This window comes from Trachemys scripta, chromosome 12 (assembly GCF_013100865.1).
Source record: "Trachemys scripta elegans isolate TJP31775 chromosome 12, CAS_Tse_1.0, whole genome shotgun sequence".
Classification (NCBI taxonomy): Eukaryota; Metazoa; Chordata; order Testudines; family Emydidae; genus Trachemys; species Trachemys scripta.
Genome location: NC_048309.1, coordinates 32,785,071 through 32,811,265, shown reverse-complemented (window position 1 = coordinate 32,811,265; position 26,195 = coordinate 32,785,071). Strand labels below are relative to the sequence as shown.

Here is a 26,195-nt window from a genome sequence, read left to right as displayed (position 1 = left end):
CCCCCAGCCACCCAGCACCGCCGGCGGCCCGGCGCACCCCCCGGGCGCCCAGCACCGCCGGCCCCCGGCGGCCCGGCGCATCCCCCGGCCGCCCAGCACCGCCTGCCCCCCGGCCCCGGGCCAGCCCCCGGCCCAGCAGCGCCGGATTTTCCCGGACATGTTCGGCTTTTTGGGATTTCCCCCCGGACGGGGATTTGAGTCCCAAAAAGCCGGACATGTCCGGGAAAATCCGGACGTATGGTAACCCTAGTGAAGGCTGGCTAATGAGCTCTACAGGAGTCCACTTGCATCTTAGATGTTTGTTCTATTACTGGGATCTGCAACAGCTAAGATATTTGGGGTTTAAAAGTCTTTCTTTAACTTACAGTTTTCCTCAGTTCAACCATTTGTGTTTCAAGAATTCATTATTCTTTAAGGCTCTTTCCCTGAAGTTATTGACCCATGTTTACAACCTTGAGTGCAGCTAGATGAAGTTTTTAGTTGTGGATTTCCATAACTTTTTGTAAACCATTTTCAGAGAATTGCCGGGGATTGGAAGTTGTCCATTCCTGTTCCACTTGCTGTCCATGTGCTGCATTTCTTAAGTATGCAAAATTCACCTGCCAGATCATCCCCACAGTAGGGGCCCTTATTGTGTGCCACCCAAAGCCCCACTCTTCTGTCTGAGTTCCTGGGCACAGCAATATCCCTTCAATGCACTTGCAAGCATCAGAATGACTGCACCAGATCTCAGAGATGAAAATGTGCTCATGACACCTCAGAGATTTCCCAAGCCCTACTGGATATTTTCATTTAACCACCTACTCTTTCCAAGAGAGCCAAAGATTCCTGTCCTCTTTGGACCATGACACTCTGCTACTGAAACCCAATGTGCACAAACAAGAGCTGCTGCTGGCTTCGTGGGAAGAACTGAGGAGCATAGCTGCAGGCTGGGGATGCCCTCACTGAAGATGGTCCAGCAGAGTCAGGCAGATGTTTGCATTGACCTAAGGCAACTGGGAGGTGCCATGTGGTTTGGCACCACATAAGAGGAGACACTCATCGAATGTGGAGTTCTCTCACTGTCATTCTCCCCATAGAACCTGGGTCTCTGGTGAAGTGGAGACAAGAAGCTAGCCTCTGGGATTTGCAAACTCATTATATCTGTGAGGGTTAAACCTTCCCTCTCCCCTTTTCTCTTTGTGCAGATGCTGCTAGAGAAAGAGAGGGAGAAGGAGTCTTTGCTGGAGGCACTGCTCCAAACACAGGAAGAGTTGACAGATGCCTGTCAGCAGCTGGAGCAGCTTCGCCAAGAGGTGAAGAAGCAACTGAAGGAGCAGGTAGGTTTGACCAGCAGGGAGCAGTAGAGAGGAAGGAACGGGCTGTTAGAGTCCAATACATAGGACAGAAAAAGATGGGGATGAAAGGAGAGAGAAAGGGGACCAAGTCAGAGACTGGAGGGCAGTGCAGAGCTGGGAGAGAAGCACTGGGGCAGAAAGGGAGAGGGCTGCGCCTGGGCAGAGGCCTGGTTAACTGGTAAGCCAGAGAGCTCAGTAAAAGGAAGGTTAGGCTAGAGGCAAAGATGGAGCCAGTTTTGTGCACACAACCACCCAGGCGGAGCAAAGGCAGAAATATGTGGTTGGTGAGAGGGACTCTGGGACACAGAAAGGAAGGAGCAGGATTTGATATTTCACAGCTTTCAGTGACTCACTCTTTGGCCTGGCTGCAGGACACCGTGGAGGGGCTGCAAGCTGAGCTCCAGGAAGCTCAGAATCAGATGGAGGCAGTGGAGAGCAGGCACATGGAAGAGGTCAAAACCCTCAAACAGGAAATAGACTTTCTCCTTCCGCAGCGAGACACCCTGCAAAACCAGGTGACTGCCCCAGGCACAGTGCAATGGGGATTCCACCCAGGAGGGTGGCAGTCCCCCTGCCTGTCACTCACCCTCAATATGACCCTCACCATGCTACTCAGCCCTGATCCTGGCTGGGCAGCGTGGGGAGGTCCCTCTGTCTTTTGCCTGGTTGCTCACCCCTGATCTCAGCTGGTGGGAACGGTCCCTCTCCCTGTCACTCTGCTGCTCACTCCAGTCCCACCCCGATCTTGGCTGGCAGGGACAGTCCCTCTGCCTGCCCCCCTGCCATTTGCTCCTGATCCCAGCTGCACAGTGGCATATCGCCATCTGTCCTGCTGCTGGTGTTTTTATTTCTGGGGGTGATGGGGATTGGGTGAACAAACTACTCCTCTTAGGTCTCCAAACATATCTAGTTTGAACCTGGCACTCTGAAGATCAGATGATACTTCAGTTTGCTTGTTTGCTTTCCCCACAGGATACAGGAAGGCTATTGCATGCTTTAACCTCTGGCTCCTCCACTATTCTGTCATATTTCAGGTGCAAGAGCTAATGGTCACCAAGGATTCCTGGCAACAGATTGGCCTGGAGGCTCAGCGGCAATTGAACGAGATGCAAAAATTATTCAACCAGAAGATAGTGGAGGCTGCTCATATCCAGAAGATGTTAGAGGGGGAGAGGAGTCGACAGGAGGAGGCGGAGCGTCAGAACACAGAGCTCAGGGCCACACTCAGAGCTCTAGAGGGGGAGAGGAGCCAATGGGAGGAGGCGGAGCGTCAGAACACAGAGCTCCGGGCCACGCTTGGAGCTCTGGAGGGGGAGAGGAGCCGACGGGAGGAGGCGGAGCATCAGAACACAGAGCTCCAGACCAGGCTCAGAGCCCTGGACGGGGAAAGGAGCCGACAGGAGGAGGAGGCAGAGCGTCAGAACACAGAGCTCCGGGCCACGCTCGGAGCCCTGGAGGGGGAGCGGAGCCGACGGGAGGAGGTGGAGCGTCAGAACACAGAGCTCTGGGCCACGCTCAGAGCCCTGGAGGGGGAGAGGAGCCGACGGGAGGAGGCAGAGAGTCAGAACACAGAGCTCCGGGCCAGGCTCGGAGCCCTGGAGGGGGAGAGGAGCCGATGGGAGGAGGCGGAGCGTCAGAACACAGAGCTCCGGGCCATGCTTGGAGCCCTGGAGGGGGAAAGGAGCCGATGGGAGGAGGCGGAGCGTCAGAACACAGAGCTCCAGGCCACGCTCAGAGCCCTGGAGGGGGAAAGGAGCCGATGGGAGGAGGTGGAGCATCAGAACACAGAGCTCCAGGCCACGCTCAGAGCCCTGGACGGGGAGAGGAGCCGACGGGAGGTGGCGGAGCGTCAGAACACAGAGCTCCAGGCCAGGCTCAGAGCCCTGGAGAGTGAAAGAGCCAGGTGGGCAGAAATCAAGTGTGATGTGGGCTAGATATTTTGTTTTCAATCTTAACTGATTCCTGCTTTCAGGTCTGTGCACATGCAAGCTAATCTGGGAGCATCTCCCAAAGCTCTGAGGTGTTGGCACAATTAGGGGCCTGCTCTTACGTTCTCCCACTGGGGTGTCTGTACTGCACTGTGCAGTAGCCCGGCAGTTTCCTTCTGACAGCAGTCAGCAAAGGCACTCCCTAGGGATATAGCTGCAGCTGTAGTGGCTTTGCCCAGGTTTGCCTCCTGGAGACTGCTGGATTTCTCACAGTTCAGCATGATTAGCCAATTCCTTTACCCAGCTGGTTGCCCTTAATGACATTTCAAATGTCTGAGTGCCTTGTATGGAACATCCTCGGGGGTCGCGAGTTTATTACATGAGGGGTCGTGAGCTTCTCAGCCTCCACCCCAAACCCCGCTTAGCCTCCAATATTTATAATAGTGATAAATATATTAAAAAGTGGTTTTAATTTGTAATGGGGGGGTCGCACTCAGAGGCTTGCTGTGTGAAAGGGGTCACCAGTACACAAGTTTGAGCACCACTGATCTAGAACATCATGAATGGCCTGGAGAAAGTGAATAGGGAAGTGTTGTTTACGTTTTCACATAACACACGAACCAGGAGGCATCTGATGAAATAATAGGCAGCAGGTTTAAAGCAAACGAAAGGAAGTACTTCACGTACCACAGTCAACCTGCGGAACTTGTTGCCAGCGGATGTTGTGAAGGCCAGAAGTATAACTGGGTTAAAAAAAGAACGAGATAAGTTCCTGGAGAATAGGTTCATCAATGGCTACTAGCCATGATGATCAGGGACTCAACCCTACACTCTGGGTGTTCATAAACCTGTGAGTGCCAGAAGCTGGGACTGGCTGACAGGGATGGCTCTCCTGATAATTTTTATTGTTCTTTTCATTCCCTCTGAAGCAGCTGGTACTGGCCCCATCAAAAGACAGGATGCTGGACAAGATGGACCATTGGTCTGAGCCAGTGTGGCCATTCTTATGAGATCATCTCTCCCTCTTTAAAAACAGCAGATACATTGGGACTGCTAATATGGGGACAAGACTGTAGTGCTAGCATGGGACTGAATGAGCAGAGTGTCTGTGGGATTAGGAAAGGGCCCGGCCTTCTCTCCTGCCAGATTTGACTCACGAGGGCTTGTTAAATATTAAACCACGTGACAAAGAGCCCCGGGTTTATGGAGATCCCACCTCTGTCCCTCCCATCGCGGCACCACTGGGTTTACGAAACCCCCCTGTTGTGGTGCTGCCAGGCTTAGAGAGAGTCTCCCCACCTTTGTTACACAGCCGCCAGGATTACAGAGCCGCCCCCCCCCTCACATTGCCATCAGAGCGTCACCCCTCCCCCATTCCAGGCACTGAGACTCCAGAATTACAGAGCCGTCACCCCCCCCCCATCACATTGCCATCAGAGCATCACCCCTCCCCCACTCCAGGCACTGAGCTGCCAGGTAACTTTCACTCCATGCATCTGAAGAAGTGGGTTTTTTACCCACGAAAGCTTATGCCCAAATAAATCTGTTAGTCTTTAAGGTGCCACTGGACTCCTTGTTGTTCTTGCCAGGATTACTGAGTCCCTTCTCTCTTTCAGCCTGGCTCTGGCCCTGGAGGGGAAGGAGCTGAGACTCAGGACCTTCCAGGAGAGAGATGATGCCCAGCTGAGTGAGATCATCAGCCTGCAGGCAACCATTTGCCAAGCTCAACAGCTCCATTCTGACCACAGAAGAGAGATACAGGAGCTCAACACACAGGTGCCTGCACACCAGCATTCCCTTCCCCAGCAGCACATCAGCCTTGCCCAGGACCAGCCCTACCCTCCCCAGCCACTGTATTCTGGTCCCTGTCCCCTCCTCCACTGCTTCCACTCCTGTAACACTGCCTCCTCTACCCTCACCTGCTCGCAGCCTTGGAGCTATGGTGCAGCAGCCTGGCTCTGGCTCTGCCCTCCTTACGTCTTAACCCCCTGATTGCAGACCCTGAGCCCCAGAGAGAACAGCAGACTCCTGTGGAGCATCTCAAAGCCTCTATCGCAGTTGTTGGCTCCAGGTGGCTGTGCCTAGCCCTGCAAAGCACTAACTTCTCTCTCTGCTACGGGGAGGAGGAAGGGAGCTCAGAGCTGGGAAGGTGGGAGGTCCCAGACACTCAACGTGAGGGAATGACCATCTCGCTGTTCCTGCCTCCATGTTTTTGTCGGGTAGTTCACCTCCACTATGACGTAACTGGCTCCCGCTCAGGAGCCTCTTTTACCCCGTATTTTTCTTCTGGTTTCTTTCTGAGGGTGAGGGCATGGTGGGGCAGGGAGCAATATCTGTGTTTCCCTGCGGGTGGGGAGCTCTTGGTCCCTGAAGGTCCCAGAGCTTATTTCCAATCTGATCTCAGCACTGCCTCAGTTTTGTGCCTTTGGCTGTAGGAAGGTGTCTGCCTGAAAGCAGCTTCCTCCGTCGGGCTCTCTACTCCTCCCTGCCCTCGCAGTAGTCATGCTGAGCCGCCGAGGGCCTGTATTTCTCTTCTCTGCAGGTCCACTCACTCAGGCAGGCAGTGCTAGAGAAAGAGGCTGATTTAGTGGCCCATGAGAAGCAGCTGTCACAGGATCTGGAGGAGTCGCGGGCGGGTGAGCGGCATTTGAGGGATTTGCTGCGGACACTAGAGGCAGAGGTGTCTCAGCTGCGCCTTAGCCTTTGCAGCACCGAGAGCCGGGCAGAGGCACTGGCTGTGGAGTGCCACCTTGCCAGCAGTGCCCGCAGTGAATCAGAGTCCCAGCTGGCCAGGCTGCACACCGTTCTGCAGCACACACTGTGTGGCAGCACTCTGGCAAGTGGAGACCTCGTCACATGGAGTGCAGGTGAGTGTGGCTGGTGTCTGTGCCAGTGTGCTCGAGGCTTACTCCCAGAAGGCCACGTGGATCTGTCCCTAGGCTGAGAAGATTTTACAGCCTAGTGGAGGAGAGCTGGGGTTCCCTTCCTAGTCCTGATTTCCTGGCCCATGTCGCTTCCCAGTGGCCTTGCTCTGGTTGGGGAAGGCTAGGAACAGTGGGGAACCCTTTACTCTGGCTCTTGGCCCAAGAGAAGTCCTCAGTCTCTGACACAGTAATTCTTGGCCCTCCATTCTGGGCGAACGGACAGCATATTCCATTTGAAAAGTGTAACATGTTCTAGCAAGTTCTGGCCCCCGGAAGGAGTGTTCTTCCACTTCTTCTGGAACTGCTGATTAGGTTAGCCTTAGGGCTGGTCAGAAGCTTCCAGGGACTCCAGATCTGCATGGCTGACCTCAATAGCAGGCACCATGGATGATGGGTTATACATCTTACGGGATGCCGTGCAAGATGCAGGAAGCACTACAAGCCAGAGAGCCCAGGGCCGGTCACCAGCCCACCTGTGCTGCTGATTGCATGGAGTCCCACATGGCCCAGTTGCCAATACTTAGAAATGTCCCCTGGGACATTGCTCCAAGAAGCCTCCAGAAAATATTGCATGGATTTTGTAAGGATATTTCATTGCAACCTCCCTGTCAACGTATCAAAAACAGGTACCAAGCCTAGGTGGTAGAAATCCAAGTGGGCAGGGGGCAGGGCTGTTTGGGGATGTGCCAGTGTTTTTCAGAGCTGATGAAATTGCATTGTGTGCTTTACTCCCCTCCCCCGTTTTTCTCCAGGGGCCATTTCTCCCTCCCTTGCCAGTGCCTCCAAGAGGGGTCTCTGACATCCCCTCTCCCTCTGCATGTTACTGCCTCCTGAGAGGAGCTGCTGTTGAGGGCTGGTGGTGTGGGAGGAGACTGTCTCTCCTGGCGTAGTGCTGCAGAGCACTCCTGTGTGAAGGGAAAGCCAGCAGGATGCACGCCTGGCAATAGCATCTAGTGTCTATAAGAGATCGGCGGCTGGATCATATTTCAGCCTCATTTGCTGGAACAATCAGGGATGTGAGACACAGAACAGAAACATGGGGCTGTTGGCAAGCGTGGCAGCCTTTGTTTCTAAAGCCAGGAGGGGCACGGAGGGCAGGCCTATGCCCCAAAAAGCTCACTGCAGAGAGAACTAAGGCAGTGTTTGTGAATGTGGAAGCGACCTCAGCCCCAGGGTGAAATACAGCTCCAGTAGCCATTGGAGAATGCAACATCTGCAGTGGCACTACTGGGCAGTCAAGGTAATGTGCAGTGTGTCACCTATTCACTGTCACATCTATGGGACCTGCCCCTGGGAGGTCTCCAAACCCTGCCAGCTTCTCCTACGTGTAAGCAGGGCTCTGTCACTGGCGACCCTTTGGCCAAATACTAATCCCAGGGCTCATATTTCCAGAACAGGACCGTGTTTGTGGGCTTACTGGGCCTCAACCTAAGGACCTCCCCATAGAGCTCACAGCAGAGAAAGTGGCAACAGCCTTCCGGAACCTGCACCAGGACCTGAGGCAGACTCTGCGAGATCGGGTAACGGCTCTTCTCAATGCACTCACTTCCCCTGCCCCTCTGCTGAGCTTAGCAGCAAAATAAGGTGGTGTGGCTGAGCTGGCTCTAGTTCCCTGTGCCAGTGCAGCCTAGACCTGCTCCATCATGGGGAGAGGGGAATACCCACTCTGTAGGGATCCCACTTACTACTACTGCCCCTGTTGGTAATGGCCCTGCTCTGTCTGAGTCTATGCCCTAGGCTTCCCTCTCTCTGCTGTCCTGGCACCCTGTGTGTAGCTTCATACAGCCTCTCCTGCTTTTTCCAGGATGATGCCAGGAACAAGGCTCAGAAGCTGGAGCAGGAGCTGAGCAAAAAGGAGGCCGAGAGGGACTGTCTCAGAACCCACACCCAAGAGCTGCAGAAGTGGTTGTCCCAAAGCCAGGAAGGTATGGCTGCCCTCCTTCCCACTGTACCAGGCCCACTCTGCTTTATCAGCAAGGGAGTGAAGATGGCAGTTGTGGGAGAGGAAGAGCCACTGTGAAAGCCCACACAGACTGGCGCTCCTGAATAGACTGTGACTCATTGCAGAGAGACAGCCCTGGTTCCCTGCTGTGCTCCTTGCAGTACTTGAAGAGTTCTATCTTCTCTCCTCCTGCCCTGTGCTAACCTAGGGCATTCCTGAGTAACGGAGGCTTCTCCTCCGTTTTCCAGTGCATTAGCTCTGTCTCCTCCCCCAGGATCCTTGAGTTATTGCAGTTGTCAATAAATCATGTGCCTCTGCTACCTTCCCCAGTTTTCTACAATCTGCTGCTTCTGCTTCCTTCTCAACCCTCCCCTTCCTAGACCTGATACAGTCTGAGCACAGGCTGCTGCTGAACCTCCCGCCCTCAGCAAAATGCTTGATGGAGACACTGTCTCTCATCTCCCCAGTCACTTTTCGCATACAACAGCAGCCCCTCAAACAGATCTCACTCTGGGTCTTGCCCTAGGCTATAGCACAGTAACTACTCCCCATGTAGCTAATTGTCCTGTCTCTCTCACTCTTCCTCGCTTCCCACGGCCTCCAGTACTGTGAACCCCTCCATACCACAACTATGCAGGCATCTTGGCTTCTCGTCTGTCATGGCACCACTCGTACCCACCAAACACTTGGAATTGTCTGCCTTTCAGTGTAATGGATTGTCCCCTGTTCCTGTGTAGTGGAACATAAACTCCCTATCCTCCTGCCCTAGACCAGTCAGTATTTTATAGGCTTCTATCACATCCCCTAGGACTAGTTGAACAGTCCAAGTCTTTTCAGTCTCTCTCTATGGCAGAGCCCCTTATTGCCCGTCTTGGAATTCTTTCTAATTCTGCAACATCCTTTTGCAACCTTATTGCTCCCTCCTTTGTGGTACCAGCTCCTCTGCACCCAGACTTGTCCTTGGATGGAGCCCTCCGTCAGTTGGTATTCATCCTTTTCCGTCCTATATATTTTCCTTTTGTAATCTTATCCACCTCTGCTCTCACTACTATACTGAAGATGCTCACTGCACCAGTCTGTTAATCTAATCTTATTGACTGCTCCTTCTTCACTCCCTTTGCCTGTGAACTCTGGTTTCACCTGAACTTCCTTAAGCCAAATACCTCAGACCAAGATACTTCTATGAGCATAACCCAATCTCTCCTTTGTGGGCTGGAGTCTGGGAAGCAAAGGGCAGTTGAGTGGAAAGATTATGGCTCTTGCCCAGCATTGTTTGGTTTTGTTTTGGTTCCTCTTCTCCCCCTTCCCCATTGCAGAGATGCGGATGGTAGAAGGGAAGCAGGGCTCACTCCAGGCCATGCTGCAAGAAGAGGTTATTGCCCTAAAGAAGGAGGTTGTGTCGTTGCATGGGGAGGTTGCATCCTTGGAGAGGAGCCTTGAGGGCACCGAGAAGCAAAGAAGAGATGTTGTGGTGAGGCTGGCAGATGGCCCTGAAGCTTTGTTACATAATGGCCATTCAAGGAAAGCCTGGACAGAGCTCTTTTAACACTGCATTCTTGGGAACAACCCTGCCCTGGCCCCAGAGCCACTGAATGGAAAACCCCTGCACAGTGCCATCTCCCAGGTCTATTTTCTAATTTCTGGTGCTCCCCTCAAGGTTAGAAGCATGTGTAACCAGACAGAGTGTGCAGACATTGAGCAAGTTTCCCCTATCCCTCCTGCAGCCCCTCTGTCATGCCCCACTATCCAGTCCTAGGCTTCCCATGCAGTGCTACTGAGCTACCGGGCTGCTGATCCCCAGTATCCTCACTATTCCAGTCTGAGTTCCACCCCTAGAGTTCTGCCAATGCATTTCACTTCTGTCCACTCACACCCTTGCTGTTCCAGGCTTGGGATTTTCATGAGCCACTGATAATCTTCACACACTGAGGAGACTGCTCTAAGGAAAGAGGGGGTTACAGTTGGAGACACAGGCAGGGTTTGTTCACTGTGAATATCAATAGCTGGGCAGGCATCTGGTGAGCGTGAGAACCCTTTGGTGTGTGTGTGAAGGTGGCTGATATTATGTGACATATGGACAGACTTCCAATGAGTTCTGGGGAGCAGGCTGTGGCCATGGTACATACTAGTACCAGCGACACTGGGAGCTCAGGAAGCTAAATTTGGATTTAGGTACTTCCATACCTGGTAAGTTTTATAAAACATCTAAAAGAGCCTATCATAGTGTTTAAACAGCACAGCTTCTGCCAAGGAAAACTGTGCCTCATTAATCTATTAATGGGGGGAGGGATAGCTCAGTGGTTTGAGCATTGGCCTGCTAAACCCAGGGTTGTGAGTTCAATCCTTGAGGGGGCCACTTAGGGATCTGGGGCAAAAATCAGTACTTGGTCCTGCTAGTGAAGGCAGGGGGCTGGACTCAATGACCTTTCAAGGTCCCTTCCAGGTCTAGGAGATGGGATATCTCCATTAATTTATTTATTTAATTTTATTAGAATTCTGTCATTAAAGTAATGGGTAAAGGAGAACTGGTTGATGTAATTTATTGGATTTTCAAAGTCTTTGACAATGTCCCTCAGAAGGGGTTGTAAAGGAAATGGAATAGTCATGGTATGAGAGGCAAAGTATTGTTATGGATCAGAAATTGGTTAAGATACTGACTCTACAAAGATTTCCACATATGCTTTGCTTTACTACTGTGAGTAGTCTTCCTGAGATCATTGGAACTACTCACAGCAGTGAAGTTAAGCACATGCATAAGTATTTGCAGAGTTGGGGCCTAGAAGACAGAAAACAAAGCGAAGGAATGCTTGGTTCACTTTCATAGTTGAAAAAAGGTTAACAGCTGGCTGCCCCAGGGCTCTGTGCTTGCACAAGTGTTGTTTAATATATTAGTTATCTGGAAAAGGTGTGTATGTATTGAGGAAGCAAAATTTTCAGATAATAATTTTGTGTTAGGACTAGTCAAGGCTGGAGAAGACTAACTTCAGAAGGACCTAACTAAGTTACACAGATAAACAGCATGATGGAAAATGAAATTCCATGTTGATAAATGCAAAGAGAATTTTAAAAATAATTGTAATGCCATTCTGTAAATTAATGGAATACCCTCACCTGTAACACGGTGTGCAGTTCTGTTCATCCCATCTCAGAGTGTTGCAGTAATGGAGGTGCTTGATTCAGGACACATGATGAGAATGATTAGAGACCTGGATAAACTTCCATATGACGAGAAGTTGAAAGGCATTGGACTGTTTATCTTAGCAAGGAGATGAACACAGCACAGTAGGCAGGAGGAAGAGGAAAGGGGTCAATGAGGATAGCTGGAGGGGAATGGAATTAACCAGACATTCTTACAGTAGTTTTTCAATACAATTACAATTACAATACAATTTTTCAGGTTAACTTTTGTAATAGTTGTGATGGGATCCCTGGGGTGCAGCCTGGGACCATTGGACCACTGTGCCCTCTTAACTCTCCAGCCTGAGCTGTCTCTCACAATGCTTTGCTAGTGACAAGCAGCAAACCCCTCCAGGTGCTGTTATCACTCAGGATAACCGCATGCGGAGCATCACGCCCGGCTACATTGCATGAATGCTCCCAGAGCCACTCATGAATCACACAGAGAAAGGCACCAGCTGAATCCCCCCCAGCTTCCAGCCTTGTACAACAGGAACATACCACCTTGCGCTGCTCGTCTTGAGCAGTGCAAATGTATTAATTCATTCACCACTTCATCAAAGGCAAGTGGATATACACTAGCCTTTGCATACCTGAGCAGATTCACCAGACACTTCAGGCAAACTCACTGGTAAAGATAAACAGTTAAATACATTTATTGACTACAAAAGATAGATTTTAAGTGATTATAAGTGATAGGCAAAAAGTCGGAGTGGTTACCAAAATAAAATAAAATATAAGCACGCAGTCTAAACTCTCAACCCTATTAGACTGGGCAACATCTAGATGAAGCAATTTTTCTCACCCTCACTGGATATTGCAATTCATAGTACACAGGTTTCACCCTTGAAACCTAGGCCAGTCCCCTCTATTGGAGTCTTCAGAATGTCCTTGTTGCTTGCAGCATAGGTGGGGGAAGGAGAAAGGCCCAAGTATGGGGCCACTGTGTTCTGTTTTATGCTCTTAGTCTCAGGTGCTTGGAGAGCACAAGTCCAGGCATGTCTGGTGAGCATTTCTGAGACCCCAGGCAAGGTTGAGCAAGTCCCCTGGTGTGGCCTTATGCAACTGAGTCATTGAATTGTAGCTCCCTTGCTAGACAATGGCTGTTGATGGGTTGTTTGACACCCAACTGGGCATTGCTTACTTTCCTTGGCATTGTCTCTGGAGAGCTAGTATCTGGGCGCTTGCCAAACTCACAGCATATTTTAGTGACAACCATGCAGCACATTCTCATAACCTCATATGCATTAATGATACACATATTTAGATGGAACAGTGGGTTTCAGCAGATCATAGCCTTTCCCATGAGTCCTCATGTGGCATGCTTTATATGTAAGATCACAATTATATATAAATGAGGAATATGGGGGTTACAGGACACACTCCCATGGTATAGAATGTCACAATAGTCATATGAATAAAAACATGAAGTTGCTAGATTCATGTATGTTTGAATTATGATTCAGGGATTTTTTTCCCCATTCCTAATTATCTCTGCTAAGAGAGTAATTTCACCCACCCTTCAGGAGCTACAACCAGAAGTAACTCAAAGGTATGATCTACACTCCAAAATAGTGCTGTTTCATTAATGATTTTGGCTGACTCAATGGTGATTACAGCTTGCCCATGTCTGCATGTTCAGCTACACCACAGGTATCATCAGCTCAACTAAATCAGCTGCTGAAACAGTGCTATATCCTTGTGTTGCCAAGTCCTAGGGGAGAAAGGGCAATTCTTGAGTTTCCACTAGTGACCAAAGAATAAGAAAAATTAGATGGGAGAGAAAAGCCACCCCAACTGTAAGAGTTATTCCACTAAGAGCCACACTTGTAGAACTTGGGTGTCACATCATCCAGGCAGTAGAGCTACAGCCCAGTTCTGAGATAGGAAGAGTCATCTAGATTTATTTTCAAGTCATTTTCTTTCCGTTTCAGCATGAACGGGACATGCTACAAGCAGCTAAGGAGAAACTGGTACGGGAGATGGACCTTCTCCAGGAATCAGTCTCTGCCTCTGAGACTCGGGCAAACATAGCAGCAAAGATGAGCTGCTCCCTAGAACAAGAGCTTCAAACAACCCTCTCTGCCCTGAAAATGAAAAGTGAGGAAGCAGAGACTCAACAGGAGGGAATCCAAACATTGCAGAAGGAGGCTGCCTTGGGGAAGGCTTTGCAGGAAAATCTGGATCACCTGACTCTTGCCTTAAGCCAGAGAGATGGAGAAATGGAAACACTGCAAGAACAGATTAGCAAGCTGGAGCAGCAGAGAGAAGTGCAAAGAACAGCTTTAGATCACCTTACTAAAGACCTAGAGGAGAAGGACAGAGAGGTGGAATCCCAACAAGAACAGATTCAGGAACTAGAGAATCAGAGGGAAATGCAGAAGTCTGCTCTAGAACGACTGACTTTAAACCTAGAGGAGAAAGTAAAGGAAATTAAATTCCTGGAAGAGAAAATCCAGACTCTGGAAGAACATGGAAGATCACAAATGAAAGCTCTGCTGGAGGAGCTCTATCTGATCAAAGCAGACTTGAGGGAAAAAGATTGTGAGCTTATGTCTCAGAGAAAAGTAGCTGAAGAATTGAAAGAGGAGAAAAAGCAGGTGAAGGTTCTGCGCACAAGCCTAGAACACATGAAAACAATTCTCGGGGACAAAGAGCGTGAGATCGAATTGCAGCGGGAGCAGATAAGGATTTTCCAGCAGTATGAGGATCAGCGGGAGGAAGAGCTACAGGACCTGCGGGAGAAAGTAAAACAGATGACCCTCACTCTGACTCAGAGAGATCAAGAGCTTGAGTCACAACAAAAGCAAATTCAGAATATTAAGGAAGAGATGGAAATGAAGCTAAAGCCTCTTTGTGAACATCTGGAGCAAACACAAGCAGCCTTAAAAGACAAAGACAGAGAGCTGGAATTCCAAATGCAGCAAATACAGAAACATGAGGAAGAAGCAGAAGGGCAGATGAAGGTTTTCCAGATAGATTTAGAATATGCCAAGGAAGCACTAAAGGAGAGAGATGGAGTGATTAAGTCTCAGAAAGAGCAGATCTGGACACTCCAAAAACAAGAAAGAGAAGTTGAGCAACAGATGAAAACTCTTGACCGTCTTGAAGCAATATTAAGGGAGCGAGAGCAAGAAATCGAATCCCTGCAAAAGCAATATGAGGAGCATAAGACAGAGGAGGAGAAGCAGGCAAGAGTCATGCAAGCAAATCTTCAACAAACACAGGTGACTCTGAGGGAGAGAGACGGGGAAATAGAGACCCTTGAGGAAGAAATCCATAAGCTTCAGCAGCATGAGGAAGATGCAGTGACACAGACTAAGGCTGTCTTGAAGACATTGGAATATACCAAATCGTCTCTACAAGCCAGAGACCAGGAGATAGAGTCTTTGCAAGGGCATGTCAAGGAGCTGTTAGGGCAGAAAGAGCTGGAAGAAAAGTGTGTCAGAAGCTTACAGCAGGATCTAGACAGAATGAGCCAAATAGTGAAGGAGAAGGATGTAGAACTCCTCAAGCAGGTGGAGCAAATTAGCATATATCAACTTCAAGAAAAAAGAATGCAGGTGGCACTAAAGTCCTGCCAGAACCAAGCAAGTTGTCTAGAGGAAGTTGTAAGAGAGCGAGAGTGGGAGAATGAGATTCTCATTCAACAGCTCCAGCACCGAGAGGAAGAGCAGGAGACCCTGCACCATCTCCAGCTTACACTGGCTGAGAAGGAGGAGAGACATCACAGAGAGAGAGAGAAGCTTCTAGAAGAAGCCCTGAACAAGAGGGAACAGGAGATCAAGGCCCAAGATGAGCGAAAACAATTGGAAGAGGAGGAGGCAAAGGGTCTTCAAGAAAATCTCCAGCATCTCCAGCAGACACTGGCCAAAAAGGATGAGGAGATAAAACACCAGAGAGAGCAAGTCAGGGGCCTGGAGGAGACTCTGAGAGGGAGAGAGCAGGAGCTGAGGACACAGGGTGAGCTCCTGAAGCAGCTCACCTCAGCTCTGCAAAGGAGAGCTGGTGAAGGGGAGACTCTAAAGAGCCAAATCCAGAAACTCCTGAGATGGGAGACAGAGGAGGCAGCCAAGAGGAAGGTTCTCCAGGAGAGAGACCAGCAGTTGGAAAGGCAGAAGGTGTGGATCCAACAGCTGGAAGAGGAGAAAAAAGTGAAGGATCAGGAACTGGAGCACATGATAGCTGTTCTGAAGCAGACTGAGAGTGTGGAGATAGAATGGAGGGAGAAAGCACAGGCCTTGGCTTTGTCCCTGGCCCAGAGCCAAGCAGCCAGTAGGACCCTGAGGGAGGAAATGGCTGTCCTACAGTGCATGGTATCAGAGCGGGATAAGGATCGGCTTCATCTTCAGGTAAGCAGTTTGTGGGGTGACTTGCATGAAAAGGATGCCTGTCTATTTCTGTCTTAGGAATCCAATGGCATTTTGTTTAGATTCATAGATGTTCAGTCCAGAAGGAACCATTATGATCATCTAGTCCAGTGGGCTACAACCTTTTTACGCCCAAGATCAGTTTTTGAATTTAAGGGCAACCAAGGATCTATCCCACCCCTTCCCCCAAAGCCCTGCCCCACTCACTCCATTCCTCCCCCCACCCCGGTCACTCATTCTCCCCCACCCTCACTCACTTCCACTGGGCTGGGGTAGAGAGTTGGGGTTCAGGAGGGGGTGCGGGCTCTGGGCTGGAACCAAGGGGTTTGCAGTGTGGGAGGGGGCTCTGGGCTGAGCCTGGGGCCTGGATGCACGAGGGGGATCTGGTCTGGGGCAGAGTGTTGGGGTGCAGGAGGGGGTGGGGGTGCTGGCTCTGGGAGGGGGCTCAGTGCTGGGGTTTGGAGTGCGACCTCCTGCTGGGCTGCACTTACCGCTAAGGCAGGCTCCCTGCCTACCCTTTGCAAGCACTCCACGCGCTGCCCCTCTTTGCAAGCACTGCCCCCTCAGCTCCCATTGGCCACAGCTCCCTGTTCCCGGCCAATGGGAGCTGCGGGAGCAGTGCTTGCCAGCAGGAGCAGTACACGGAAGGAGCAGCTTGGGGGTGGGGCAGGCAGGGAGCCTGTCTTAGCAGCAGCCCTGCTCTGCCACCGGAGATGGAATATCAGGGTTGGAAGGGACCGCAGAAGGTCATCTAGTCCAACCCCCTGCTCAAAGCAGGACCAATCCCCAACTAAATCATCCCAGCCAGGGCTTTGTCACGCCTGACCTTAAAGACCTCTAAGGAAGGAGATTCCACCACCTCCCTAGGTAACTCATTCCAGTGCTTCACCACCCTCCTAGTGAAAAAGTTTTTCCTAATATCCAACCTCAGCTTCCTCCACTGCAACTTGAGACCATTACTCCGTGTTCTGTCATCTGCTACCACTAAGAACAGTCTAGATCCATCCTCTTTGGAACCCCCCTTCAGGTAGTTGAAAGCAGCTATCAAATCCCCCCTCATTCTTCTTTTCTGCAGACTAAATAATCCCAGTTTCCTCAGCCTCTCCTCATAAGTCATGTGCCCTGGCCCCCTAATCATTTTTGTTGCCCTCCGCTTGACTCTTTCCAATTTTTCCACATCCTTCTTGTAGTGTGGGGCCCAAAACTAGACACAGGACTCCAGATGAGGCCTCACCAGTGCCAAATAGAGGGGAATGATCACATCCCTTGATCTGCTGGCAGTGCTCCTACTTATACAGCCCAGTATGCTGTTAGCTTTCTTGGCAACAAGGGCACACTGCTGACTCATCTAGTGTGACCTCCTGCATAGCACAGGCCAGAGAACCTCATCCAGTGTTTTCTGCATTGAACCTGTAGATTCTGGCTGAGCTAGAGGGAAACTTTTAAAAAGTGACCTCCCATTTCAGTGTAAACACTTCAAGTGATGGAGAATCCATTACGTCCCTTGGTAATCTTTCCAGTGGTAAATGATCACCCTCACTATTAAAACTAAACAGAGCTCCACAGTGACAGGTGTGGGTGCTTTCAGCTGGTCAGCTCTGCCATGTCCAGGCAGGTTTAGCTGTCACACATCTGGTTGTCTAGCAACTACTAACCACGGACTGCCAGCCCCCTCCCCTCTGGAGGAAACCAGCCACTTTGGACCAACTGAGAACCAAGAGTTGTTTGCCCGGGAAGAGGGACAAAGGAGGGAGAAGGAGCAGGTTGAATGAGTTAAGTGTGGTCTGCGAGAAGCAGGAACGCTGCTGAACTGGGGGCAGTGAGAGGGAGCCCTGGGCTCCGGTCAGATTCAGATGGATTTGGCTGTAGCTTCCCATTCTCTATGCTCACCTAAAGGCTTTCTATGCTGTATTACAGACATTTAACAAATCTTCTGTTTTACAGTGCTGTCTGAGAGTCACTCCAGTCTAAAGAGGTTTGGGATGCATTGCTTCCTTTGGGTGTGCAAGTCTCCCTTCAGGGGTCCAGTGCGAGTGGACTCGCTGGGGGGACCTCACGGAGTGAAGCAGGCGTGCTGAAGGCTCAGAGGTGTGGTCCCAGGAGGTGATGGAGGCTTAAAGGGCTCAGCCCCACAGAGAGAGTGCAACCCTCGAAGAGGACTGACACACTAAAGGGGGTTCCTCCCAGGAACTGTACGGAGCCAAGGGAAAGAGCACTGGGCCTGTGGTACCATGACAACTGGTAGTGGGGGGTGGATTGGCAGTCCAGGGTCATTAGTTGCTAGGCAGCCAGATGTCCGGGTCATTGTCTTCTGGGTTCTCCATGGGTGTGCGGCCTAGGCAGCTAGGCGACAGTCACACCTGGATTTCTGGGTCTCTGCAAAAAGTAATCACCCTTCCCCCACCGTCTGGGTACACGTGCAGCAAATAGTGGAAACTGTGGCACACACGATTCTCATCCAAAGCACTAGGAGAAATTTCCACTTTGTCACAATTAGATAGACCCATACCTTCCCAGTCTCCTGGGCTAGGGAACTTATTGCTCTGAGTTTCCTGGGCCTCCTGGTGCATGTGCACCTGCTCTGTATTCTCAGCACTATAAACTTTTAGCAGTTGGTACATTGTTCATCCTCTGCCCCCCCACAGTTTTGATTCAGTGCAGCAGAACCATTCCATCTGCCTCAGAGCAGATATTGCCTTTAGCACTGAAGATGTGGAGAGGATTTCATAACCCTCCTGGAGGTACTCCAAGAAATCCTTAAGTCTGGCACAAGAGCAGCCCAGAGTTTCCTAAAGAACAAAGCCTCAAAACAGAAGCTTGGATCAGCCAAAACCACTAAATGCCATACTAGATGAGAGCTCTGGCAGTGCAGACCTAGCCCCATTCACTAAGCCCAGTCAGATGGCTTCACCACTGATACATCCTGCACCATCACCATGAAGGCCAGAGACCCCAAGTGTCAGCTCTTTGATGTAGTTCACGTGACTCTTCTTGGAGTGCCCAGGACTGAGTCACCTTGTTATCCTCCTGCCTCTAATGAGAGACAGACTTGCTGATGCTTAACTGTGCTCCCTGACACCACCAGTTTGCTAACCACCCAATATACTCAGGGCTCTGCTAGCATTCACTCTGCTTTGCAGGTTAACAGTAGGTTCACCCCCAATCTCCGAGCCCCTCGGAAAGCATCCTCCTGTAGTATCCAGTCCCTGTCACTGGACACTCATAGGAATTATGAGGGTTGCTCTCCCCAAAGGAATAGTATACTCAACACTTGACTGGTACAACTCAGGTTCAGGTCTTTGATATCATCACAGAACTGAGATATATTTATAGTGAGAACACCCATAAGTTTATTATCACATGCTAAGATTTCAGAGATAGTGAGTAAGGTTACATATAAAACAAAAGTATAACACCCTTCCTAGAGATTAAATTTAACAGGCTAAGCCCTTGTCTAAAGTAGTTTTATCTCACCTAAAGCAATCTCCTAACATGTCCAGCCAGGAGGTTGGGAATCATTTTTCATGAATGTAAAAAGCATTGTCCTTTTTTCTTCCTCAGTGAAGGATAACAAAATGTCTTTTCTTCTCCTCCTTATATTCTCCAAAACACATTGTTTTGTACCCAGAGTCAGGACAGCCTCCTTACCCCCTCTCTGATGTGCTGGCTCCATGTTGTCTTCACATCCTTATGTTGATGTCATATGCAAATAGGTTTCCATTATGTAGGCTTATAATGCTTGTTTTACATGTGAACCAAGGCAGACTGGTGAATATACATCCTGTGTCCGGTGAAAACCTACATGTCAACCCTGCTTTGATTCAGACTTTAAAACATATTTTCCTGTACATCTTTACAACTCCTTAAATATCATTTGTACATATATCTCACAAAGATTATGAGGATCAGTATGACATAAGCTTTTATTAGGGACTTGACATGACCCTGTTTGGTAATACTATGAAAGCATTGTGAGTTTGTCAGGTCTGACAGGAGTTGCTGTTGTAGAACAGTGAACCCAGCACCGGCTGGCATTCAGATGTTCTCAGGGGCACAGTTGGGGCCTCAATACTTGCAATCAGTGTGCTCCAGTGACCTCCAGTCCACTCAATGAGAACATAAGAACAGCCATATTAGGTCAGACCAAAGGTCCATCTAGCCCAGTATCCTGTCTTCCGACAGTGGCCTATGCCAGGTGCCCCAGAGGGAATGAATGGAACAGGTAATCATCAAGTGATCCATCCCCTGTCACCCATTCCCAGCTTCTGGCAAACAGAGGCTAGGGACACCATCCCAACCCATCCTGGCTAATAGCCATTGATGGACCTATCCTCCATGCATTTATTTAGTTCCTTTTTGAACCCTGTTATAGTCTTGGCCTTCACAACATCTTCTGGCAGAGTTCCACAGGCTGACTGTGTGTTGGGTAAACAAATACTTCCTTTTGTTTGTTTTAAACCTGCTGCCTATTAATTTCATATGGTGACCCCTAGTTCTTGTGTTTTGAGAAGGAGTAAATAACACTTCCTTATCTACTTTCTCCACACCAGTCATGATTTTATAGACCTCTATCATATCGCCTTAGCCATCTCTTTTCCAAGCTGAAAAGTCCCAGTCTTATTGATCTCTCCTCATACTGAAGCTGTTCCATACCCCTAATAATTTTTGTTGCCCTTTTCTGAACCTTTTTCAATTCCAATATATCTTTTTTTAGAGGGGGGGGCACATCTGCATGCAGTATTCAAGATGTGGGCGTACCATGGATTTAATAGAGGCAATGAGGCAGAACCTCTGCCTAAAATGATAAGGCAAGAGGTGCCAAAAGAGAAGCAGCTGCATCCCAACATGGCCTTGCCATAGGCAGCTCCATTGCTGGAGTCGGTTCTTCTGCATTTGTGGGGTAATTCTGGGTAGCAGTATATGCTTGGCCCAGTCACTCCTGGTGCTCTGAGAGTCCTGCTTTCAGAACTGCCTTTTCGCTCTTTCTCCTCAGGGTAGGTGCTCTTGTGCCTTGCAGCATTCTTTGTGCTGAGCTCCGATATGTGGTGCTCCTGGCACAGAAAACTCTGGCTTCAGTGCTGGCTCCCCCCGACATCTTGCTAGTGGCTGCAGTGCAGCCAGTGTCAGTGCTTTGAGAGGCTCTGTCTTCACTTCATGATCTAGACAGTTAGGGTGGGGGCTGGCTGAGGTCAGTGCGAAGAGGAGCCGGGTGATGCCATATCTACTGTGGAGGACAGCAAGCTGATGGGAGGATCTTACCTTACCCATGTGTTTGTAAAAGCTGGTACAGACAGCAGAATCAGAGCTGAAACCAGTCCATGAATTAGGAATCACTTGGGCTAGGAAATCCTGTCAATAGGGATGCAGCACCTTTGCTCCTTGCTGTGGGCTGGCTGGTGGAGACTGTGTAGCATACCCCCTCAAGCTGCTGCCCAGTCTCAATGGAAGTACCAGAAAAAGTATGTCCAGTCTCCAGAGAGTAAGGTGGTGGAGGTGGCTATGAGTGGCTGGCAATACACACAGTGCTGGCCCACTGCACAGCAATGGCACTGAGATCCATTGGGATGAAGGGTGTACCTCACTGGCTATGACCCTTCACGTTCAGGACTAACAGACATTCGTGGCCCTGCTGTCAAAGATCAGACCACCTAGGACCACCTGCTGGGCTGCTCCCTGACTAACTGCGCTGCAAGGTAGCCAGTAAGTCCACGTAGTGTGGTGGCAGTCATCTCTCCCTCTCTGGGTCGGAGGGAGGCCACACTACATCACTGGGGTCACTGTCTAATATCAGGTGAATCAGGTGCTAGTGCCTAGACCCTCTTGGCAGGGCAGAGCACCAAACAGTCTGGGGCCTAGGCAGGACAGAGCTAACAGGCGAACACAGGCTGTTCAGCCTGAAGTGGAGAGACAGCCACCCCAGGGATGGATTTGGCAGCAGGGGGTAGGAGGACCCGGGCCCACACTACTCCACCAGGTCCCAGCCTAGGGCCCTAACAGTGACAGCGTGTTCGGCCACTGGGTCAGTCTGGATCCAGCTGAAACATGCTGACGCCAGCACTGACAGCAATAACCAGACTAAACTCTGGCTTCCCTGGGCTACTTCCTAATACAGTTCGGACTGGGGCTCTGTTGTCCTGGGGTCCTCTGCCTCATTGGGGTATTCAGCCACTAGCAGTCCCACCACCTCCTCTCTGGACTCAGTCTCCTCCATGGTCAGGGCACCACCCAGCTCGGCAGCTGGGGCAGAGGCCTGCAGCGAGCAAGATATGTCTGCCTCACTGGGAACAGCAGTGAGTGCCCTCTCCAGCAGGGGGCACTGCAGCCCTGGCTTCCAGAGGATGATCTGTGCTGTTTGTCACTCCTACAGGAGCAGCTTGCTTCAGCTCTCAGAGACCTAGAGGAGAGCGTTCCAAACAAGACTCTGAATGGAGATGCGGCTCTGCTGCTTAGAGAGGAGAGAGCAGGGAAACAGCAGGTGAGGGAGGGGAGAGTGGGCAGGGCCTCAGTACACATGGGAGAGAAGAAGTAAGAAGTGTGTATCTGGCCTGGATTAATTCTGCCCTGTGGCTGTGCTGGAGAGTGGTCCCTGGGGGGTGCTGGTGCCTATGCTTTGGGAGCAGAGGGAGCGACTGATGAGCGCTCCCCATCAGGCACAGTGTGCTTCTTTGTAGGCCTCTCTAGCCAGCTTTGTACAGATTCCCCACTCTGAGCATCTGGGGCACATATCCATCTGGCACAGGCTCGCCAAGACTCTGCTCTCTACACCCTCCAGGTCATGGGAGAGGAAGAGGAGCAGCTGGCAGCAGGGGCAGAGAGGAGACTCCTGCAGCAGCGGCTGGAACGTCTGCAGCGAGCTGTCGCAAGGCTGGAACATGACAAAACTGAGCTGCAGCAGCTCAATGCCCAACTCAGGAGGACTCTGGAGCAGGTGAGCCAGATTCCTAGTGCCTCCCCAGTTCCCTTTGGCACTCTGGGATGACATCAGCCCCATGTGCTCCGGCACCGCCTGTCCACCCCCGCACGCTCCAGCACTGCCCGTCCGCCCCCACCAGCCGTGCCCATGCCCTCCGGCACCGCCCACTCCCCAGCGCTCCATCACCGCCTGCCCACGCCCTCCAGCACTGCATTCTCATGTGCTCCAGCACTGCCCAGCCACGCCCACCAGCACCGCCCACCCGTCCCCACCGCCTCCGGCACCACCCACTCCCCAGCACTCCATTACCGCCTGCCCACGCTCTCCAGCACTGCACTCTCATGTACTCCCACACTGCCCGTCCACGCCCATCAGCACCGCCCACCCGTGCACACGCCCTCCAGCACCGCCTGCCCACGCTCTCCAGCACTGCACTCTCATGTGCTCCAGCACTGCCCGTCCACGCCCATCAGCACCACTCACCCGTGCCCACGCCCTCCAGCACTGCCCACTCCCCAGCGTTCCAGCACCGCCTGCCCACATCCTCCAGCACTGCCCAGGCCCTCCAGCACTGCACTCTCACGTGCTCCAGCACTGCCCGGCCACGCCCACCAGCACCACCCACCCGTGCCCACGCTCTCTGGCACCTCCCGCCCCCTAGCGCTCCAGCACCGCCTGCCCACGCCCTCCAGCACTGCCCACGCCCTCCCTCCAGCACTGCAGTCTCGTGCTCCAGCACTGCCCGACCATGCCCACCAGTACCACCCGCCCCCCAGCATTCCAGCACCGCTTGCCCATGTCCTCCAGCACTTCCCGCCCACCCCCACACACTCCAGCACTGCCTGCCCATTGTACCCACACACACTCCAGCATCAGCTGGTCTTGCTCCAGGGTGAAGCCCTTTCTGTCCCACTTCCTTCCCCCGCCATCACCTGGAGGTAAGTGCCTCTGAGTGGAGAACCTTCTCTGCCCACCTGATACCCCAGGTTATTAGCTCCTCGCTCCCTGGCAGACTGCTGTGACTCTTTCTCTGTGTCCTGTGTGCAGGTGGAGCATGAGCGGAGGAGGCTGAAGAGGGACCGTGCTGGCCTCTCACTGCCAGATGCCTGTGGACTTCCTATGTCTGACTCTGGGCAGAATAAGGCATCAACTTCAGGACAGGTAAGAACAGGGAGGGGAGCCTGAGCATGTGACCCTGGCAGAGTCCCGCCTGCTCTGGTCTAGTCCTGCCCCAAGCAGACTGAGGACTAAAGGCCTTCTCTTTGCATTTTCTTCCCAGGAGGAGGCCCGGACTCTCCGTAGGCGACTTGCCGAGTTGCAGAAGCAGGTTAGGAGTAGAAAACCTCTCATCTAGATGGTCGTATCTGCACGGGTGGGGCACACCAGTGTGGAAACTCCTAGGAATGGGGGCCTGGAAGGGGCCTGGCTCTGAGGGAGCTTGTAGCACTGGGCCAGCCCAGGCTGTGAGGGGGCTGTAGTGCTAGGGCCCAGGGCAGAGCAGGGCTGTGAGGGAAGAAGCAGCTGTGAGGGGATCTCAGTGCCAGGCTGGGAAGAGCTTTGAGGGCACTCATAGCACTGGAATGCCAGACCGGGTAAGGCGTGGCTGTGATGGGGCTCACAGTGCTGAGGCACCAGGTGGGCTGCAGCTGGGAGAGGGCTGTAGCATTGGGTTGCAGGAACAAACCATCCTGATGTGTAGAAAGAATAGTAAATATGACAGGCGACCAGCTTGGCTAAACAGTGAAATCCTTGCTGATCTTAAATGCAAAAAAGAATCTTACAAGAAGTGGAAGATTGGACAAATGACCAGGGAGGAGTATAAAAATATTGCTCAGGCATGCAGGAGTGAAATCAGGAAGGCCAAATCACACTTGGAGTTGCAGCTACCAAGAGATGTTAAGAGTAACAAGAAGGGTTTCTTCAGGTATGTTAGCAACAAGAAGAAAGTCAAGGAAAGTGTGGGCCCCTTACTGAATGAGGGAGGCAACCTAGTGACCGAGGATGTGGAAAAAGCTAATGTACTCAATGCTTTTTTTGCCTCTGTCTTCACAAACAAGGTCAGCTCCCAGACTGCTGCACTGGGCAGCACAATATGGGGAGAAGGTGACCAGCCCTCTCTGGAGAAAGAAGTGGTTCGGGACTATTTAGAAAAACTGGACGTGCACAAGTCCATGGGGCCGGATGCACTGCATCCGAGGGTGCTAAAGGAGTTGGCGGATGAGATTGCAGAGCCATTAGCCATTATTTTTGAAAACTCATGGCGATCGGGGGAGGTCCCAGATGACTGGAAAAAGGCTAATGTAGTGCCCATCTTTAAAAAAGGGAAGAAGGAGGATCCGGGGAACTACAGGCCAGTCAGCCTCACCTCAGTCCCTGGAAAAATCATGGAGCAGGTCCTCAAGGAATCAATTATGAAACACTTAGAGGATAGGAAAGTGATCAGGAACAGTCAGCATGGATTCACCAAGGGGAAGTTGTGCCTGACTAACCTAATTGCCTTCTATGATGAGATAACTGGCTCTGCGGATGAGGGGAAAGCAGTGAATGTGTTATTCCTTGACTTTAGCAAAGCTTTTGATACAATCTCCCACAGTATTCTTGCCACCAAGTTAAAGAAGTATGGGCTGGATGAATGGACTGTAAGGTGGATAGAAAGCTGGCTAGATCGTCAGGCTCAACGGGAGTGATCAATGGCTCCATGTCTAGTTGGCAGCCGGTTTCAAGCGGAGTGCCCCAAGGGTCGGTCCTGGGGCCGGTTTTGTTTAATATCTTTATTAATGATCTGGAGGATGGTGTGGACTGCACTCTCAGCAAGTTTGCAGATGACACTAAACTAGGAGGCATGGTAGATACACTAGAGGGTAGGGATCAGATACAGAGGGATCTAGACAAATTAGAGGATTGGGCCAAAAAAAACCTGATGAGGTTCAACAAGGACAAGTACAGAGTCCTGCACTTAGGACGGAAGAATCCCATGCACCGCTACAGACTAGGGACCGAATGGCTAGGTAGCAGTTCTGCAGAAAAGGACCTAGAGGTCACAGTGGACGAGAAGCTGGATATGAGTCAACAGTGTGCTCTTGTTGCCAAGAAGGCTAACGGCATTTTGGGCTGTATAAGTAGGGGCATTGCCAGCAGATCGAGGAACATGATCGTTCCCCTTTATTCGACCTTGATGAGGCCTCATCTGGAGTACTGTGTCCAGTTTTGGGCCCCACACTACAAGAAGGATATGGAAAAATTGGAAAGAGTCCAGCAGAGGGCAACAAAAATGATTAGGGGTCTGGAGCACATGACTTATGAGGAGAGGCTGAGGGAACTGGGATTGTTTAGTCTCCAGAAGAGAAGAATGAGGGGGGATTTGATAGCAGCCTTCAACTACCTGAAGTGGGGTTCCAAAGAGGATGGAGCTCAGCTGTTCTCAGTGGTGGCAGATGACAGAACAAGGAGCAATGGTCTCAAGTTGCAGTGGGGGAGGTCCAGGTTGGATATTAGGAAACACTATTTCACTAGGAGGGTGGTGAAGCTCTGGAATGCGTTACCTAGGGAGATGGTGGAGTCTCCTTCCTTGGAGGTTTTTAAGGCCCGGCTTGACAAAGCCCTG

The 26,195-nt window shown here is 51.1% G+C and overlaps 1 protein-coding gene across 10 annotated transcripts in view; it reads left to right on the top strand.

Moving 5' to 3' along the window:
- Positions 1-26,195, top strand: part of CEP250 (centrosomal protein 250) — a 118,935-nt gene that overhangs the window by 90,887 nt on the left and 1,853 nt on the right. For 8 of the 10 annotated variants that reach the window (XM_034786989.1, XM_034786986.1, XM_034786988.1 and 5 more), the window contains 13 exons: positions 1,188-1,319; positions 1,709-1,852; positions 2,372-3,240; positions 4,882-5,041; positions 5,808-6,132; positions 7,582-7,709; positions 7,994-8,114; positions 9,448-9,602; positions 13,243-15,660; positions 22,046-22,153; positions 22,451-22,606; positions 23,639-23,752; positions 23,871-23,918. In XM_034786989.1, coding sequence (XP_034642880.1) covers positions 1,188-1,319; positions 1,709-1,852; positions 2,372-3,240; positions 4,882-5,041; positions 5,808-6,132; positions 7,582-7,709; positions 7,994-8,114; positions 9,448-9,602; positions 13,243-15,660; positions 22,046-22,153; positions 22,451-22,606; positions 23,639-23,752; positions 23,871-23,918 — 4,878 coding nt within the window. Of the gene's footprint in view, positions 1-1,187; positions 1,320-1,708; positions 1,853-2,371; positions 3,241-4,881; positions 5,042-5,807; positions 6,133-7,581; positions 7,710-7,993; positions 8,115-9,447; positions 9,603-13,242; positions 15,661-17,622; positions 19,851-22,045; positions 22,154-22,450; positions 22,607-23,638; positions 23,753-23,870; positions 23,919-26,195 lie in introns of those variants that run through there. The other 2 variants (XM_034786987.1, XM_034786993.1) reach the window with 2 other exon arrangements.